This window comes from Pieris napi, chromosome 24, assembly GCF_905475465.1.
Source record: "Pieris napi chromosome 24, ilPieNapi1.2, whole genome shotgun sequence".
Lineage (NCBI taxonomy): Eukaryota > Metazoa > Arthropoda > Insecta > Lepidoptera > Pieridae > Pieris > Pieris napi.
Window position 1 is genome coordinate 4246128 of NC_062257.1, and position 21031 is coordinate 4267158.

At 35.8% G+C, this 21031-nt stretch overlaps 1 protein-coding gene across 3 annotated transcripts in view; it reads left to right on the top strand.

The window, feature by feature from the left end:
• The window catches only part of LOC125061815 (NAD(P) transhydrogenase, mitochondrial-like), a 37278-nt gene extending 16257 nt beyond the window's left edge, over positions 1 to 21021 (top strand). For all 3 annotated transcript variants that reach the window (XM_047667422.1, XM_047667424.1, XM_047667423.1), the window contains exons 8-23: positions 428 to 632; positions 2875 to 3075; positions 4472 to 4552; positions 5551 to 5696; positions 6100 to 6188; positions 7675 to 7759; positions 8210 to 8323; positions 10923 to 11089; positions 12124 to 12261; positions 13631 to 13848; positions 14592 to 14743; positions 15612 to 15765; positions 16320 to 16424; positions 18041 to 18160; positions 19465 to 19556; positions 20842 to 21021. In XM_047667422.1, coding sequence (XP_047523378.1) covers positions 428 to 632; positions 2875 to 3075; positions 4472 to 4552; positions 5551 to 5696; positions 6100 to 6188; positions 7675 to 7759; positions 8210 to 8323; positions 10923 to 11089; positions 12124 to 12261; positions 13631 to 13848; positions 14592 to 14743; positions 15612 to 15765; positions 16320 to 16424; positions 18041 to 18160; positions 19465 to 19556; positions 20842 to 20988 — 2214 coding nt within the window. In that variant the 3' untranslated portion in view covers positions 20989 to 21021. The remainder of the gene's footprint in view (positions 1 to 427; positions 633 to 2874; positions 3076 to 4471; positions 4553 to 5550; positions 5697 to 6099; positions 6189 to 7674; positions 7760 to 8209; positions 8324 to 10922; positions 11090 to 12123; positions 12262 to 13630; positions 13849 to 14591; positions 14744 to 15611; positions 15766 to 16319; positions 16425 to 18040; positions 18161 to 19464; positions 19557 to 20841) is intronic.
• The last annotated feature ends 10 nt before the right edge of the window (positions 21022 to 21031 follow it).

Below are 21031 nucleotides of genomic sequence, written 5' to 3' on the forward strand. Positions count from 1 at the left end.
GATGTTTGCCGGTATCTGTACATAAAAATGTGAAGTGTTAATAAATTAAGACTAAAAATAAAATAAAACAAATAATTAATCTGCAAGCCGGTTAATTTCTGTTTTACAGCTTGTCCTTGAACATAGCTTCCACTCTTCTCAGTTTCTCGCTTGACGTAGCCACATAGGGCCAGTTTCTCTTCGCACATCATCTTCCCATCTTTTTATTGGACTTCCTCGTTTTTTTTCCGTTACTTTCTTCGTCCATTTATCTTTATCTTCTCTCATAATGTGTCCTGTCCATTTCTGTTTCAATATTTTACTAGAAGTAAGCAGTAAATAGTTAATATGTAGGAATAAATAGTTTGACGTTGACAGTTCTTAACTGATTTCAGTTTAGACATACTTGCCTTATCTGTATTTAAATGTCACATAATATATCTTATAGGACGCAGTACGAGACATGGCACCGGGTAGTGTTATCGTGGATTTAGCAGCCGAAATGGGGGGAAACGTTGAAACGACAAAAAAGGGGGAGGTGATAAAGGTCCACGATGTCACGCACGTGGGTCTTACGGACATGCCGAGTAGAATGCCTGCGCACGCGTCTACGTTGTACGCGAATAATATTTCTGCGTTTTTATTCAGTTTGGGTGAGTTTCGAGTTGAAATGTATGTATATCTCAGAAAGTAATGCACCAATTTTGATTAAAATTTAACTAGTCTCAAAGGAATATACTGTTTTGAATACAATTTTAGTTTTTTTTGTAACACTCAAGAAATAAATAATAAATTCTTGCCTATTAGAGAGCGTTCAAGTATTACGTAACGCAATTTTTGGAGATTTTGGAGATTATTGACCTCCCCCCCCCATGTAACTCGCCTTAACGTTTTTCAGTACCCAAGTGCAGTACTGTACCCAAGTATAGTAAAACGTTTCGTGACCACCTAGTGACTCTTCAGTTACTATTATGTGATGTAAGTAGAAAATAATATAAACAATAACGCGTAATTCAATCCCCGTCCCGCATCATAACGTTTTACAAAATGACCCCAAATTCGTTACGTAATACTTGAACGCTGCCTTATCTAAGTGATAAAAAATCAAAAGAAGAGTCATCATCTCTTATTTTAATTGCGAGACTACGGTATAATATTTTATTGTGAGAAAGTTGCACGGATCTGGCCTGGCGCCTTCTTAAGGTCTCATGTCATTTTCACAACTGTATATCATTTTTCTAACATATTTTCCTAAGTATTTCATCGTCTTCATTTTGACATGTGTGATGTTTGTGATAAAAATAAAAAAGTGTGTGTGTACAAAGTACACATGTCAGAAACTTCTGTGGCAAACTAATCTTTAAGTGTTGTTCATATTTATACAAATCTAAAAGTTTATATTTCCGATACTTAGAGGGACGGAAAAAAGTAAGATATGTTAGGAATTTAATGAATTTAATTGTCATTAAAATATAAGTGTCGAATAATAAATAAAAAAGATGGCGCGTAACCGAAAAATGTGACGGTAAAATTTTTTCCTACGCCGATACAGAAGTTTGACTTCAAAAAGCAACATGGCGCGTAACCGAAAAACGTGACGATTTGCTACAAAATTTCTCCCATACGTCGATAAAGAAGTTTCACTTCAAAAACGTGACGATTTGCTACAAAATTTCTCCCATACGTCGATAAAGAAGTTTCACTTCAAAAAGATGGCGCGTAACGGAAAAATGTGACGCGTAACGAAAAAATGTTACACTAATTTTTTTTCCAACCCCGATAAAGAAGTTTCACTTCAAAAATTAACCCCTTTAGAGTGGGGGTTTACACACAGAAAAAAAAATCGGTTGTCTCTAAAGTCAGTTTACTGACGAAAGTTGAACGTGACAACGTCATAAGAAAATACTGATGGAACGGTTGCATTTTTCAAAAGAAAAATGTAATTTAATTTGTTTGATATATATTTTGTGTGGATAAAGAGGAGGTAAATGGAAATCACAATTGAATTCATCGATTACAATATAATCGATATAATACGATATATACTTTATGTACAATAAAGACGCTGCCGAACGCGGACCGGCCGATTGTGCCTCTTTGTCGCTCGTTCCGCGCTCTCGCTTGCACTTCAAGCCTTAAATGGAACGCCTCAGAGGTAACGCTGCATGCGTCATGTTTTTTCGTGCGTGCAGCCAGCTCCATCGAATTATAAGACGTTGTCACGTCAATAAAAGAACCAGTGGCCATACAACCTTTCTGCATCTTTTCGTGATATTTTTTTTCATAATATCAGCCTTTAAAACATGTCGATTTTCTTACGATTTATTGATCGAGAAAACTATTGATTTCCGTGATTGAACCATATTACGTTTGAGAGGCACACGCTAAAGTCTCCAGTTAAAATATAGTTAAAATAACCAAAACACACGCTTTTAAAGCACATCAAACTAAAAAGTGAAAAAGCTCGATAGACGAAAAATATGGCACAGAGCGCCCCACTCTTTTTCACAATAATACCAGTATTTTTTGTTCATTACCATTTTCAGCCTAAATTAGGAATTATTTTTCACTTTTTAGTTTGATGTGTTTTAAAAGCGTGTGTTTTAGTTTTTTTAAACTATATTTATTTTCCACTTTTTAGTCCTAGCAGCAATACGTGTTGTCTCAATTTAATCGAATTGCTTGGTGGACTTAAAAAAATTTCATTGTTTTTTCAAGATAAACCTATGAAATTATTATATTGTCGCTGATTCTTTATAAGTGTACAAAGTTTGAATTAAATCTGTCCGTTTAAAGTGGGTCAAAATCGAGTCCGAAGGAGTCGGTTACATACATACATACATACATACAGGTGAAGCTAATATAAAGCGTGTAAAAATGAATATTGTTCTTCAGGTACAAACGACCATTTCAACATCGACCTAGAAGATGAAGTGACCCGTGGGGCGATCGTGTTAAAGGCCGGAGAGTTGCTTTGGCCGCCCCCGCCCACGAAGAGCATGCCGCCCGCCCAAGTTAAGGCCGCCGCTGTGGCTAAGACGGAACCGCCCAATCCCTTCAACGAGACCTTGAAGGATACCTTTTTGTATTCTACGGGTAAGTTTTATTGACGCATGTAAAAGTCCAATATGTTTTTGACGTAAAAATATAAACAGTTTTTGATGCAAATTTTGTACAGTAATGAAGTTACTAAGCAATATATAAAAGTATTTTAATTAACTTTTTTTAAACTGTTGTTTCGTGTACTTGTTTAATATAAACAATACAACAAAAAAAAAATATTGGTTGTTTGTAAAGTAGGTTTACGATCGAGATGTTTACGTGATAACGTCTTATTGGTGATATAAGTTTTTGGGAAGTAAGGAATTAATGAAGATAACAATTTTTTCAAATTTTAAATTACATCTATCGTTTTATTCACACTTTTGATGATAAATTTCGGGTGTAAAATGACAAGTTTACTTATTCGACTAAGATATACATTTTTCTTCATACATTCACGGAATGACTGGCAGCGCTCGAGATGAGACGGGAGATCGGTCCGTCTCTCTCTCGTTATACCTGCGATCGCGCTCGTGAGGTTTTGGTGTGACACAAGTTTCTGAACATGTCACCCGACTAAAACGATTTTAAAGACGTTATCACGTCAAAAAAATTGTATTTAAAAGCGAGGACCTAACTTTTTGATGAGATTTTAAATGCTAATGGCACATAATGAAATTCTTCAGTGGTTGGCGCTGATAGAAAAGGACAATAATAACTCGTAAAATATATTATGTTATTGCTCTATTGGCTCGGAACCAGCGCTCACCACAGATTATGTGTACTTAAATTGAATTGAAACCTCCTTGGTCGGGACACATTGTACTTTAATAATTTAAAAATTGTTTGAAAGCATTGTTTTGTTAGGAGAATAATGCTTTAATTTTTTAATTTTCTTTAAGAATAAAATATGCCTATAAAAGTCTCTATTTCATTTCATAATTATACGGAATCTATATATATATAATGAAAATGGTGTTCGTTTGAGGCTCTTTCACGCTTAAACCACTAATCGTATCGACATGAAACTACCACTATTCGATGCGAAATTTTTCCTAGATGGTTTATGGCTATTTATTTTTTTAATACCAATGTTCCTTCATTTTTTTATTGCTGTTTTACTTTTATGAAAATTTATCCATACGGACTTCACCGCGGAAACATTCGAGGAGGCTTCCTAGAACCTCTAAACGTCAACATCTGTTAAAAACTCGATTTTCGAAATATTTCAATTTTCTTAGCGGGAAGTTAAAAAGAAGAATAATAAAAATATGAAAAAAAATAAAATAATGAAACATAAAATTTATTTTAATTCGTCCAGCAAAGCGGGCGCGAAACGGCTAGTGAGATTATATAATGTAACAGGCTAAAGTTCTCCAATCGTACAGTGATTGACTTTTTAAGGGAGGTTACATCTAGTAGCTGATTCTGTGCATAATATTTCTTACAGGTCTAGCAAGTTTGATCGGTCTTGGAGTTGCTTCACCGAATCCTGCTTTCACCACAATGACGACGACGCTTGCTCTATCAGGTAAATGTCTTCTAAACCTCTAAACCATATCTTACGTAAAGACTCATTGGTCTAGTGGTTACCCTGACTGCGAATCCATGGGTCCCGGGTTCGAACCCCAGCTGAGACGAACATCGATGTGATGAGCATTTGGTGTTGTGCTTAGGTCTTGGGTGTTTAAATATGTATTTATATATTATCTATCTATAATATGTATGTATATCCGTTGCCTAGTACACATAACACAAGCTTCACCGGCTTAGCATGGGACTAGGTCAATTGGTGTATTGTCTTAAAAAAAAAATATATATATTATATCTTACGTGACTTGTAATTATATTTTTTTGTAAGAGGCCGTTCAAGTATTACGTAAGTGCTATAGCGGAGAGAGGGGTCTTTGATTTTCTGATTTCGTGATTATGTCAAGTAATTATTTACTTTTTTACGCATATTATCCACACATTGTCTATACTTGAAAACGAAATAATTTAAGATAACTAGAAACCCCCGGCCAAAATCTACGGGCTCTCTGCGCATGGGCAACCGTGACCATGCATTTATACGTAAACTTTCCTCATGAATCTTTCTAGATATTGGACCGAAATAAATTCCATCCTTTGAGTTTGACTTGTTTTTATATAAAAGTTAGATATACGAAGGCATTATCAAGTTCTACCACTTTTCTCCAGTTCTGGAGTTGTATTCACAATCATATCTCTGGTAGCGTTCGTAAAAAACGTTCTATTGGACTACCCGGAAATAGTGTTTTAATTCTTTGTGTTAATATAGTCTTTGATACTCATACTAACTACTAACTACTAATACCTGCAGCTGAGTTTCATCATCTTGACTACTGTTGTTCCAGAACTGAGCGTTTTATAAGGTTTTTATGTGGAACCAGCTGCACACAGAAGTATTTCCGAACCAATTCGACTTAGGGTCCTTTCAAGAGCTGCCCCCTATTCTTAAAAAAAAATCAACTAGATCCAGACTTACAAAGTTTACTTACTTAATTACAGGCGTGGTCGGATACCATACGGTGTGGGGCGTGGTTCCAGCCCTCCATTCGCCACTTATGTCTGTGACTAACGCCGTGTCAGGAATTACTGCGGTGGGCGGATTATTGCTCATGGGCGGTGGATATGTACCTGAGACGCCAGTTCAGGTAAATATTTTATGAAGAAAATCAGAGGCACATTCAATTTTGAAATCGGAACATAAATTTCTAAATCTGAACATTAATTTCTAAATCTGGACATAAATTTCTAAATCTGAACATAAATTTCTAAATCGGGACATAAATGACTAAATCTGAACATAAATTACTAAATCTAAACATAAATTACTAAATCTGAACATAAATTTCTAAATCTGTACATAAAATTCTAAATCGAAACATTAATTTCAAAATCGGCACAGTAATTTCAAAACCGGAACATTAATTTCAAAAAGGGTACATATCAATTTCAAAATCTCGATCTATATCGATATAATTATCGATAAAAAAATTCGATAATTATTTGTAATGTGAATTTTTTGCTTAACAAAAATTGCTTGTTTTTTTCCAGTGGCTGGCAAGTACTGCTGCATTGATTTCCTTTGTCAACGTCTTTGGAGGATTCATGGTCACTCAACGTATGTTGGATATGTTTAAACGGTAAGAATTTTCGGTATTTTTCGGTAATCCGATTCGATTATTCATTTCCGATTCGAATTAATTTCTGAATACGAATGTTAAATGTTAATTCAGATATAGGTACTTTATTGCTTTGTATTATACATACAGCTGAACAGTGCCACATTTTTCTTGGCCGGTAAGAGCTTCGCTGTATATTAGTATTGCCAGTAAATAAAATTAACCATTATAAGGGGAATAATTTGAAGTCATGCAGACTAACTTATTGAAATGTCTTAATAAAAAAATGCGACACAAACTAAGGAACAACTAATATGATAGATTTTGTTACCTGTACTATTAATATAATATCTTTTAAGATAGGAATCAGAAAAGTTCGATAATTAAAACATTGCCATTGTAATAATACAAGGAATAAAATAGATATAGGTCGGTTATCGAAAGCTGGCGCGTTCACAGTACTCACACTAATGCAATTTCACTATACAGTATGTTTAAAAATATGACTTTTTTGTCAAGCTATATATTTTAGTCTACTCTGGTTTTAGTAAGGTTGGGTGGGTTGTAAATGTGTAAAAATGTGTCAAATATTATGTGCATACGAGGGTGGATCCAAAAGTTCTAAGCCCGACCAAGAACGTAAAACAGTAGTTTGTGTAAATAATTTTTCATTTTTCGACATAAGTTCCATCTAGCTCAACACACTTCACTTTTACTTCACTAACTATTCTTTCAATACTCCTCTTAGAAACCCCAGTCGCATCTGATGTCATATTAAAAATAAAAAATTTTCATTAAACTGTTTTTATTAAGATGCTTAAAATAATTAAAAACATTGTGCACCATTTCACGAGATTGTCCTGGTAATGTTTGAAAAAAGATAGCAAAAGCAAAACAATAACTGTCTCTTTTATACTCATAAGCTTGATAGAGCGCGAGAGAGACGGACAGTCTTTTCGTGATGTATTTGTGATTGTATTTCAGTTTGACATTACGCCTCGCGCTTATTCACAGACACTACACAAGCACAAAGTGTGAATGTGTTGAAGCCGCCAGCTATAGATAACATACCTATACATTTTAGTTGGATTTTTATAAGATGATGGTAGATAGTTGTAATTGAGAAATAACTGATAAAAGCAGTTTGACATTTCAAAATGGCGACGGTAGTACCAATTTCAGCCGCCGGCCAAGAAAAGTATGCGGCACTGTAAAACTATTTTTACCGACTTTAAAAGGTTATAGGTGACCTTTTAGTATGTGATACTGTTAGGAGTGGTTTGAGTATAACATTTTATTTGTAAGTGTAAGTTTAGAAATTTCTACAAAACTATTTGATTTGATTCCTAGAACAGTCCAAGTTTTATCGTAATCGGTATTTCGCAAATTATCGAATAACAAACTGAACGTGTGTGAAAGAGAGAACAATACGATGCCGAAACTAGATTGTGTCTTTCGATGCAAGATTTTTCGATGGGTCATTTCAGACTATCAAATTTATTTCTAGGCCTGGCGATCCCCCGGAATATGGTTATCTATATGCGATACCAGCTACGGCGTTGCTAGCTGGATACATCGTGACAGCAATGCAGGTATCAAAAGTTTAATATATTAAAAAAAAAATATCGATATCGGTATACCGAATAATATCGGTAGCACTAATAAATGTTGAAATTTGTACAATTTCGCAATGATTTAAAACAGATGCTACAAGTTTTTTAGGTCTGGGCCTCAGATATCAATCTAATAGGCAAGTAGGTGATCAGCCTCCTGTGCCTGACACACGCCGTCGACTCTTTGAGTTTAAGACAAGTCGGTATCCTCACGATGTTTTCCTTCACCGTTCGAGCGAATATTAAATGCGCACGTTGAAAGTCCATTGATGCACAGCCGGGGATAGAACATTCGACCTCAGATATAAGAGTCTCACGCTGAAGCCACTTGGCCAACACTGCTCAAAATGCATATAGTTTTACTTTTTATATAATATATTTGATTATCATATGTATGGGACAAAATAAATAAATTGAGTTATTTGTTAGGGGTACCCTGAAGTCCATCAAATGGCGTATCTCGCATCTTCTCTGTGCTGCGTAGGCGCATTAGCGGGTCTAAGTTCGCAAGGCACAGCTAGAAAGGGAAATTATCTTGGAATGGTAAGTCTTTAAAAGGTGTGGTAACAGATTCGATACTTGTTATTACATTTTCAGACAAATTTAATTTAGTAGCTTGTTTGTTTACATATATATATATGATGAATGTGTTTATGAAATTAATATAGTTTTATTCTACTTGATTTGAGAACTGGTAGTAAATGTAAAATTAAAAATTAGAGTTTGTTATTTGATAAAAACCTTATTTTAATCTTTTTTTTTTAAATAAAATCAGAAAATGTTTCAACAAAAACTCTTGTAAATATTCGAGTGACAAGGCAAAATTCGCGTCTTTCCACAGACTAACAAACTCTCAATTTAAATAAAACGTCAGTTTTGACACATCACAGATGATAAACAACCTAAAGGAAATATAATTATTTCTTTACATATAATTAATAGTTACGATTTAGAAGTTGTATTGAAAAGTATCGAATCTATCTTCTCTTTTCGGTTTTTGTAATACCGATTGCAACCGATGATTAGAAAAGGCATTCATAAACAAAAAGACGTAGCTAGACTCAACCCAAGTGTCGCCCGCTCATTGTAATCTTGATGACGTAAGCATATCTTTTGTTCATTGTAAAAACATTGAGACAGAAAGATCACTAGATCATTACTCTATCAAAATTTAAAAAAGTTTTTTGGTATAGCAATATTTTTTAACAATTTTTTTGGTATAGCAATCCATAAAGTCCATAAATATAAAGTTTTTGAGTAATTTTTTTTTTAGCTAATTTTTTTGGTAAAGCAATGATCAGATCGCAATAGAAGTTCCATAACATTTGTTTTTAAGTGAAAATACATGTTACACTACTATTGTACTATTTTAAATTGGGCATCTTGGGTAATTGCTCGTCGATTTGATGATTCTTTAGTAATATGAGGTTGTGTATCGGCCTATGATGTGCTGTTTTAACCGCGAAAGATTGACTATTAAAACCCCAACTATTTTCAATAATTAATGTTTAGTTTATGTCAGAGCAATGGCGCTACTGTCAGTTGTCACTCTCATAATTTGTCTAAAAGCGTCAACACACGGCCCTTCTTAAATCAGAGGTAATATCTGGGAAGTGGTGGGAAGCACCATAGATCGCTCCATGGAATTTTATTAGACACAGACATAACATTTATTACTAACAAAACACACACAGAAACACACAAAGAACAATAATCAAAGAAAAAAATAAGAAAGAAAGAGAGATAACAATTTTTTTTGAGAAAGAAGTTACGTTTTAAGTGTGTAATGCGTGTGTGCTGTGGTTGTGTGCTCAGCATTATGCTGAGGAGCAAAAAATCCCACAGCGCTGGTCATTCTGCCAGAGACCACAGCAGCTAGTTTGCGCCTCAGTCGCAAAATAAGAAAAAGTATGTAATAATACTAATGCTTAGTAGAAAAAAATAATAATATTAGTAATTCATCATTGTCCTGCGATATCACTGATTTTATACTCCGATTTTTCATTCCGAAGAATTCTGATATTTCATAAATGATGCTACTAAAAAAGTTCTCCACCTAAAAAGGGGCAAATTTTAGCCATTTGAGGGCAATAAAAAATAAAATGCTACGTATTTTTATGTTTTACCTACAAAAAGGAAAATCTAAATAATTACTTACTGAAGTGACCAAAGTACAAAAATAACAAATATTTCAATATCACGAACAAATATATCGAATTAACTTAAATTACTTTATTTTATTCTTTAGCTGGCCTCACTGCCTGTTAATTCCAGGTTTAGTAAACCTTTTTATTAAAATAAAATGATATCTTAATTTCTTCGCTTTAACAGTTGTTGTGTGTTAAATGTGGAGCACCGCACTTAATAAAATGGATATATTCACTAACAAATAAAATGTATTTATAGACTCGTATTGAAGTTGAAAAATTTGCCCGGCCAAAAAGGTTTGCCATCTCTGACATGTCAAAATGTGATAGCTGTCAGAATTCTACGGAATTAAAAATCGGAGTATAGAGCCGTGTGTAGACGCTTATAGAACTCGCCTGTCCACTACGCGCGATTCACTGTTCTCGTTTCTGAATGAATTGTTTGATCCTTTGACCACTGGATAAATGGTATATCTGTCAACGTAAAATTGTAAACACCGTTAGATTGTAAACTATCTCGCGAGATTATAAACTGTCGAAAGATTGTGAACCTCAACGAACTGCTTACAATTTAACGTATTATTATTCGGTATATTGTACTTCACTAACTTAGTTATCATTCAAACTTCTTTGGTCAATTACAGATTAATTTTACTTTTCAACAATTTCATATAACTACCGAATAATAATACGTTAATTTGTAAGCAGCTCGTTGAGGATCACAATCTTTCGACAGTTTATAATCTCGCGAGATAGATTACAATCTAACGGTGTTTACAATTTTACGGTGACATATCCATGGATTTGGTAAACGATACCGATTTCTCTTCTTCTTTCTAGATCTAGATCTTTTGGATTGCCCCCGTATACCCGTAAATATCTCTTTATCTGTGTCGTTTTTAAAGCAATCTTTCGCGGAACCAGCAGTTATTTAAATATATCAGCGTTATATATTTAGTTTTTTAGGTTATTATACATTTGTATTATACATACAGATTGGCGTGGCTGGGGGTATAGCGGCTACGCTTGGAGCGTTAACGCCGAGTGCAGAAGTGTTCGCACAAATGTTGGGCGTTGCTGGCATCGGTGGGGCGTTAGGTGGTGTGATCGCTAAGAAAATCGAAATTACCGATTTGCCACAGCTTGTCGCTGGTTTTCACAGGTATGTTTAGGTTAGGTTAGGTTCAGGGCAGAGGGAAGGGGAAAACTAATGGGGGGGGGGGTAAATTAATAACATATGTCACAGGTTATGTAATAATAGAACACGGTGTCATTCGTTTTATTAGAATAGCAACACCACGCAATATCATAAACACCTGTAAGTGTTCTTACATGTTGGTTAGATGTCGCTGTGTCAAAGATTTGTCAGTAGTGCGTAGAAGCGATCGTTGAGCACAGTAGCTCTCTGATAGGCGCCTGCGCCGGACGTTCGCACTGACTTTGTTCAAATATTTAGTAATAACTTCGAAAGACGGTAGTGACACCAATTTCGTAATTTATTAACGGCGTTGATCTGCGACATATATATGTCGTAGCCAACTAGCATAATAAGCTGTTCAATCAACAGTCTCTTTACTAAACAGTGCCGTTCAAAAATACATAAGACCTATAGTTATTTAGACAATACTAATGAAACAAAATATATAAATACGTAATACTTAATATAAAATAATTTTTTATATATACTTTTTTGTTTTTATAAATTAGCTTCTTTTTTTCATATTTTATATTTAAGTTCTTTATTTTTTTTTATGGCTCTGGCACGATTTGTGCATTAATTAGCCAGCGTTAAGTATAGGATTTTTTTAATAATTCGTGCTTGTCTTTAGAAATTCGACCGTGTCCTCCATGTACGGTTTAAGCACTCGCCCGGTACCGCACAACCCTCCCAAAGGCCGAGAACAAATTTAAATTAAATTAAAACTTGCCCTCGAACCGGGAATCGAACCCGATACCCCTCACCTAGCTGCCACTTAATAAGACCGCTAGGCTATGAGGCCCCTTAAGTTCTTTATTGTATGCTGTGTAAAGGCACGCTGGTTTCGTAAACTATTAGATTTTGTAAGCTAAGAGTACGACGAATTGCGCTATAGAAAGAACATGATATCGCCATCTTGACTAATGACGCAACCGATTCCAAAGGTAGCACTGCGACCTGATATTCCACAGCTTCTCTACGTTAGCTCTTTTTTGCAGCTTGGTTGGTATGGCAGCGGTTTTGACCTGCCTGGCGACGTACATGCACGATTTCCCAGCGATGGCTTTAGACCCGACAGCAGTTACCCTGAAGACATCTCTCTTCCTCGGAACTTACATTGGAGGGATTACGTTCACGTAAGTCAAGAGCTCCTTCAACTATACCCTGATTTTTAATTCCGTAGAATTCTGACAGCTATCATTTTTTGACATGTCAGAGATGGCAAACCTTTTTTTGGCACATTTTTCAATTTCAATACGAGTCTGAACATCTGAGTATCATACAGTTTATTTGTTAGTGAATGTACACATTTTATTAAGTGCGGTGGTTATAAAAGTGGTTACACGGCGAGTGATAATTGCGTTCCTTTTCATCACTAACAGTAAAAAGCGCAAAAGTAAAGATAACATTTATAATTTAATTTAATTAATAACATTTATATTATTGATAATAATACATAACTTCAATCCGGTCAAAATAGTGTTTTATTCAAAAGATAACATTTTATTTTTTAAAAGGTTTACGAAACCTGGAATTAGTAGGCAGTGATGACAGCTAAAGAATAAAATATAGTTATTAAAATTAATTCGATATATTGTTCATGATATTGAAATATTTGTTATTTTTGTATTAGGTCACTTGACTTAGTAAATATTTAGATTTACCTTTTTGTAGATAGAACGTAAAAATACATCGCATTTTATGATTTTTTTTTTCTTTATGGTTCTGGCACGGTTTGTGCATTAGCCAGCGTAAATTATAAGATTCTTATAATTCACACTTGTAATTTGCCATCCTCGGTCTAGAACGTATTGCTAGAACGTAGCAACCTTCACAGTCTCCTTTCTTAGGTAGCATACTCACTGCTTGCCTTAGAAATTCGACCGTGCCCTCCATGTACGGTTTAAGCACTCGCCCGGTACTTTTTTTTTTTTTTCGTGGGGAAATGCGTTACGTTCCCGCGGCATGGTTGACCTGGGGAAGGGTGATGTGGGACTCGCTGTTGTGCATACCCACTGAAACCCCACGGCACCACCAGCAATCGTCCGGGGCAGGACACGGTAACAGCGTAGCCTCGTCCGCATCCAGCCACGCGATCAACCGTTAATATTACGGTCCTCTACGGCCACGAATAATGTGGAATGGACCTTGGCACATCAAGGGCCTTTCACATCGGCCAATTCATCCTGTTTTATAGAGCTGGGGGAGGCCGGGTTGCTTGCTTGCCGGCTTGCTTCTTTTGGACGCATGAGCCCCTGTTCCCCCGCTGGAGCAACTCGCCCGGTACCGCACAACCCTCCTAAAGGCTAAGAACAAATTAAATTAAAACTTGCCCTCGAACCGGGAATCGAACCCGGTACCCCTAGCTGCCACTTAATAAGATCGCTAGGCTATGAGGCCCTTGTATTTTATGTTTTATTGCCTTCAAATAGGTCATAAATATTTTGAAACTAACTATAATGGATGTAACGTTGTCCACATGTTAGAACAATTTTTCTTTTATAGTGGTTCATTGATAGCATATGGAAAACTCCAAGGCTCGTTATCGTCGGCGCCATTATTGCTGCCAGGACGTCATGCGATTAACGCGGGACTTTTAGCGGGGTCTTTGGGCTGTGGAGGAGCCCTAATAGCGATGCCGGACGCCCCCGGCCTGCCCTTATTGTCTGCGGCCGCTGTTTTGAGCGGAATCCAGGGACTGACTCTCACCGCTGCTATCGGAGGCAAGTACACATAACACCTGTATTTTTTGGCCAAATTCTAATAAATCAATCGACCTGGTATAATCTGGACTACACGTGGTCGTTACTAACCTCGTAACCATGGAAACACGATGCTTTATATTTTATAAAGATTGTTTTAAGTATTATTTTAGAAATAAATAAAGTTTACTTTAGGCCGACAGCAAGTCATTTCATAAGTCTATATAATATAACTAGCAGACTCGGCCAAGCGTTGCTGTGGCTAAGGTTTAAGATATATTACATAATAGCAAACTATTCAAGGGAAACGGTAGGAGAACATCAGTCAAGGGGACCACCATGCTTTTTTGGTGGTTATGCCATTAAATTGTAGCTTTTGTGAAACCTTGGTACTTTCAACACAGCGCCATCTGTTAGAATTGTGACTATCAAATAATAAACAAATAATTTGCAATACAATAATATTGCGGGTATAAATTAAGATGTAAGCTATCCTATCTTTTAAGTTAGATCAAACTGCACACGGTATGCTAATTTGATTGATATCGGTTAAGTATTTTAGGAGTCTATAGCGGACAAACAACGTGACACGTAATTTATATATATTAAGATATGCATAACTTATAAAAAATAACGTAGAATAAAGTATACTGATATCATCACTTATATGATAATATTGTAAAATAACTCCACAATACGCATTGATCACGTGACTTAAACGCAGATGAAACGGCGGACTTTAATTAGTTTTATATGTTTTTTAGGAGCCGATATGCCAGTAGTAATAACAGTGCTGAACAGTTATTCTGGCTGGGCCCTGTGTGCTGAAGGGTTTATGCTGAATAATTCCCTGATGACGATTGTTGGGGCACTCATAGGCAGCTCGGGAGCTATACTTTCATATATTATGTGCAAGGTAATTAGTAAGAGTTATTTACGTAAAAATACGTGTGTGTACGTATGTACATGCGTTAGAAGTTATACTTCTTTGGCGTTATAATTTTCTTCAAGCACGTTTCCCTCCTAGAATTGCATTTTTCTTGCCCATTTTAATGGTTACTATAATAATATCATGATATTTTACAGTAACCACTATGTTTTTTATCACATTGGAACGGGTTTTCTCGTATAGAAATCATTATTTTGGTTTAAATAAACACGATTTCGAAAAAACTACGTCATAACAGACAATGCAACATTGTCGATAAAACAGAACAAGCGCCAACTAGCGGCCCAGACTGTTTTACCGACGTTTGAACAGATATTCAGGGTGTTGGTTTTTTGTGACGGAGCGCATCGTACAAATTTACTCTCATCATTTTTACCTAACGCGCCAAAAGAAGTATAACTTCAGTAGTCAGTCATGTCAGACGGCTGATCATTTCTGTTAAGAAAAAAATAGGGTGCGTGTACTTATGTACGCGCGTAAGAAGTTATACTTCTTTGGCATTATTAAAAATAGTTTTTGGTTGCATGCAAATAATTAATTACAATTAAATAATCAAAGACTCAGTCAATAAAGTTCAGTTTACATCTGAAAAATTAAATAAATAAATATTTACTATTCTCCTCTTACATTAAGTGTAACATAAATTCTATTATTATTCGAATGTTGTTTTTATGTCCAATGCCGTAGCATCTTCCGTGGGCAACTTCATTCTGTTAATTATGTGTCACGGTGCGCGCGCATCGTAAAATTTCACTCTCATAAATTTTTCATAACGCGCCTAAAGAGAAGAAAGAAGAAGATAAACGAGATATCTTTAGCTGTTTCAATATTTCAGGCAATGAATCGTTCCCTTCCGAATGTGATTCTTGGTGGTTATGGTGTCACTACAAGTGGCACTGCCCGTCCCGCTGGAGCTGTGCATACTGAGATGAATGTTGATACAGTTGCCGATTTGATTCACCGTGCTTCCAATATTATTATTACTCCAGGTAAGAAGCCACAACTTGTTACTACCTTTTTTTTAAACATTGTTTGTTTTTAATAGATTATAATATTTATTTGTGGAGTAGTGTGGGCATAGTGGCTTCAGCGTGCGACTCTCATCCCTGAGGTCGTAGGCTCGATCCCCGTGTCGATCCCCAAGAATTGACGATCTTTCTGTGCCCATTTAACATTTGCTCGAACGGTGAAGGAAACATCGTGAGGAAACCGACATGTCTTAGACCCAAAAAGTCGACGGCGTGTGTCAGGCACAGGAGGCTGATCACCTACTTGCCTGTTAGATTTAAAAATGATCATGAAACAGTTCCAGAAATATGAGGCCCAGACCTAAAGAGGTTTTAGCGCCACCGATATTTTTTATTTTATGTTGATAAATTACAAATAGATTGAACTTTGAATCGTAGTCTATGAAGTGCTGAATTTTGAATATTAAAGATTATTTGTTCATAATGTATAATTTCCTTCACAACTTTTGGTCCTTCGAGCCGGAGATTCTTAACAAGGACTTAGAGAAAGTAATTTTTTATTGTTTATTTTTCAGGTTATGGACTGTGTGTGGCCAAGGCGCAATATCCAATTGCGGAGCTGGTTAACATTTTAAAAGATATCGGCAAGAAAGTGCGCTTCGCTATTCATCCTGTAGCAGGTAATTTATGTAATTATAACTCAGTACAGGTGCTTTTCAGTAACGCGGCTTTGTAGGAACTACTCCAGGTGGTTTTAGGCTATGTTCAGATGGCAAAAACTTGACGCGCGTTTTCAAATCGCGCGACTAGACATTGTGGTATTTTCATACAACTGTTCACATGAGCGCGCGATAACGCGGCGCTCAGAGAAAAAGTCTCTAGACGCAGGTGATCGCGCGTTGACGCGCGTTACATGTGAACATAGCCTTTGTGGGTATTGCTCACCCAGTCTCTGAATAGCAGAGATTTTGGCGTGGGTCGAGTCCCACATACCCCTGCAACTTTTAAGGGCAGGGGATGCGCAAATGCATTTCCATTTCGGATTAAAAAAAAAGTTGCTTTTCAGTATTTTTTTTATAGGGGGCAAACTGGCAGGAAGCTCACCTGATGTTAAGTGATACCGCCGCCCATGGACACTCAATGCCAGAGGGCTCGCGAGTGCGTTGCCGGCCTTTTCATTGCTGTCATTGGCCATAATAAAGATTAGAGCGGCAAGGTCTCCACTTGCCACGGTCCTTACTGTACCAGGACATTCATAAGTCGCATCGTGCTTTAGAAAGAGATACACGCTTTGTAGAGCGTCATCTCTGTCACACGAAACACTAACAGTAACTAACGGTATCAATTAGGAGACAGAGACGGCACTATACGAAGCCGAAGCTAGCCGAGTATCTCTTTCTAATGCACGATGGCCGGGTACTGTACTTTTGCTTCATAAAATTTCGTGACGTTCACCTTGCTCCCTTCTCTAGTACTTCTTTGATTTGGGCCAGGTACGATAAGACTTCCCGACTTCCCCATTAGGTTTATTGCCAGTTCTTCTCTTCCGTTCTATGCGAGAGAGAGAGAACCGGCAGTAAATATAAAATAAGAAGCATTTCATATATTTCTTTTTTGACGTTCATAGTATACTTATATAAATAGTGCGTGGTGTGTAATTCCAGACATATGGTTATTTTCTTATAAGAATATTTTTAAATACATATTAATTACAATATAAAACTTCTAAAATTACTCGAACCGGCTACTGGAAGTAATAAAAATCGATAACTATCATTTTTAAATTAAATAAAAATGCATTTATAATATCACGCCTTTTTCCCGAAGGGGGGGGGGGGAGGGGGATTAGGCACTTGCCACGGACTTTACCTCTCTCCTCTTGAATTTGGATTGGATCGACATCCCCATTAATATAATTGATTAGCCTTTATTGCTGACACCCATACAATGTAATAACAATTATTTAAGTTACATAAAAAAACACTTAATTCTAACACATAAATAAAATAAAACTTAATCTTATGCATCATATGACCCGCTTTTGGTGATCAGCGTGTCCTGTGACACGTAGGCCTCTTCCAGCTGTTTCCATTCTTTTCTGTTATTAGCTCTTCTTGTCCAAGTTGTGCCTCCTATTATCTTAATATCGTCTGCCCATCTCTTGGTCGGTCTTCCTCTTTTCCTTTTTCCATCACGTGGTTGCCATTCTGGACTGGGCACATGACGAGAGATAGCAGGTTGAAATGGACAAAAAAAAAAAAATTACATTAATATAATAATCACCGTAAATTTGCAGGTCGTATGCCGGGACAATTGAACGTTTTGTTGGCGGAGGCTGGAGTTCCATATGACGACGTGTTTGAGATGGAGGAGATCAACGAAGAGTTCCCGGAGACTGATTTAGTTCTTGTTATAGGTAATTTCATTTAACATTTTTATTTACATGGGGGCTCGAACCTTTTGGAACGAAGTTCCTTATCGCGCGTTCTGAAAGGGGGCTAGACGGAAAAAATTCTTACGAAAAGTTGTCACGACACTTTTTTGCTATTTGCTATTGTAATACACCGGTTCTCGTCCGATCACCGAAGTTAAGCAACGTCGGGCGAGGTCAGTACTTGGATGGGTGACCGCCTGGGAACACCTCGTGATGTTGGCTTTTTTTTTTCGTCGTATGATTGGTGTCGAGAAAATCTATCATACTGTTATGATACCAATTAACATATAAATTAATCGAAAGGAATTTCGTTCCATCCGGGTGTCCCTTGACACCTCTAAAGTTTTTTTTAGCTCTGGACCTCATATTTTTGGATCTGTATCATGATCATTTGTCAATCTAATAGGCAAGTAGGTGATCAGCCTGCTGTGCCTGACACACGACTTTTTGTGTCTAAGCAAGCCGGTTTCCTCACGATGTTTTACTCCACCGTTCGAGCGAATGTTACAGCCGGTGATCGAACCTACGACCCTTGGGATGAAAATCGCACGCTGATGCAACTAGGCACTGCTATTATATGTAGCATATACATATTATTTATTATCTTAAAAATTCTTATATTCACATTTCAAATGTATTTTTATTCAAATTTTATCGCCACAACAACATACTCAACCACAAAAATGCTCTTGCTTGCTTCCGCGCGTATGCGTGCGTATGCGTGCGTGCACGCAGGTAAGATAGAGCGTGCGCCAGTGCAATTTTAGACTTATTGTTGGATGCTCACATGCATCTAGCCAAGTCTAAAATTTCCTTAAAAGCCTTAAATTTTATATATTACTAGCTGATCCGGCAAACGTCGTTTTGCCATGTCTATCATTTATAATAAAAAATAGGGGTTGATCGTAGAGGGGTGAAAGTTAGGGGGTTGTATGTATTTTTTAATGCTGTATCATAAAAACAGAAAAACATATCTAAAAATAAAATAAAAATATTTAGGGGTTTACCCTTAACATTTAGGGGGATGAAAAATAGATGTTGTCCGATTCTCTGACATACCCAATATGCACACAAAATTTCATGAGAATCGGTCGAGCCGTTTCGGAGGAGTTTAACCACAAACACATTCACACAAAAAGTAATACATATATGAAACACATTCAAGTTCCTGCGATGCGAATTCGCATATATAGCTAAACAAATAAAGATTTTTTTTGCAGGTATTGATTATAAAGGGAGTGCAATGGATATGTAACACCTGCTAAAATGTTATCAATTATTTACAGGTGCCAATGATACAGTGAACAGTGCAGCTGAAGATGACCCCGACTCACCAATTGCAGGAATGCCAGTACTTAAAGTGTGGAAAGCAAATCAGGTAAAAATTTTGTTTTAAATATAAACAAAAAGCTCAGTTTAAAGCTACAAAGCAACACTGCTTAACAATGGGTCACTTAATATTGAGAAAATCTTTGAAGAAATATTTTAGAAATATTTGTTATTGTGTGTTTTAATATGTATTAATTTAGAATTGTTCATAGAGATCTCTCACTTAAAAACTCCATCTCAATTTCACTTTAACTACAGTAATCTTTTGTCTCTTTCTGTCAAATTGCGTCTATGCTGTGATGAAAAGAGACAGATACTTTAGTGAGAGCTATGGTATGGATAGAAACCTTACATTGTATGAACAAAACCAATAACCAAAGTGGAGTTTCTAAGTCAAAAATAGGTAAATTTTTAAATAAGCCAAATAGATGTTCTAATAAGTCCAGAACTTTCTTATGGAGGTATAAAATTATATAATAATAATAATTTATTTGCAAGAATATGGTAGAAAAATGTAATGGTGGTACTATCGAAAGTTCGCATATTCTGTCACACATAGCGTGCAAATTTGTCTTAAAAGGAACTTTACATTATGAGTCAATTCTTATATTTGTTGTGTTAAAAAATCACATTGTTATTAATTATGTTTCACGCAAGTAATCATCAATAGAATAATATTTTTTTCCAAAAGTAGTACATTAAGTCGATTTTACTCCAGTAGATATTTTAATGAATAACCTAATTCTATATAGTTATAGTATGTACAATATTTTATATTTTTAACAGTATATTGACAGAAAAAAAATAATTTGTTTATTTGCTTTATTTACAAAATAACATATTAAGCAATATTTATAAAATTTACTAAAGTTAGCAAGACTCCTATACATACTAGAAAACAAGCTTGACTAAATTTATAAAGTTACTAGCAGACCGTATATTACATAGTAGTAACCTATTCACCAGTCATGGGGACCACCATGCTTTTTTGGTGGTTATGCCATTTAATTGTAGCTTATGTGAAACGTTGGTACTTTCAACACAGCGCCATCTGTTAGAATTGTGACTATCAAATAATAAACAAATATTTTGCAATAAAATAATATTTCGAGTATAAATTGAAGTAAGCTATCCTATCTTTTAAGTTAGATCAAACTACACAAGGTGTGCAAATTTGATTGAAATCGGTCCATAGCGGACAAAAAACGTGACACGTAATTTGCATATATTAAGATATACAAATGAATTCAAAAAAATATATCTTCAAGTATTTTTGTATTACAAAAAATACAACATAAATGTACTTTTGTTTAAATAAAAATATTTTTTTTTAGGTTGTGGTGATGAAGAGGTCTATGGGTGTGGGTTATGCAGCCGTAGATAATCCAATATTCTACAATCCCAACACAGCTATGTTACTAGGAGACGCTAAGAAGACCTGTGACGCACTTTTGGATAAAATCAAACATTTGACTGGATAAAGACTCAAAAATGTCCCACTTCAAAGAAATATATATTTTTTAG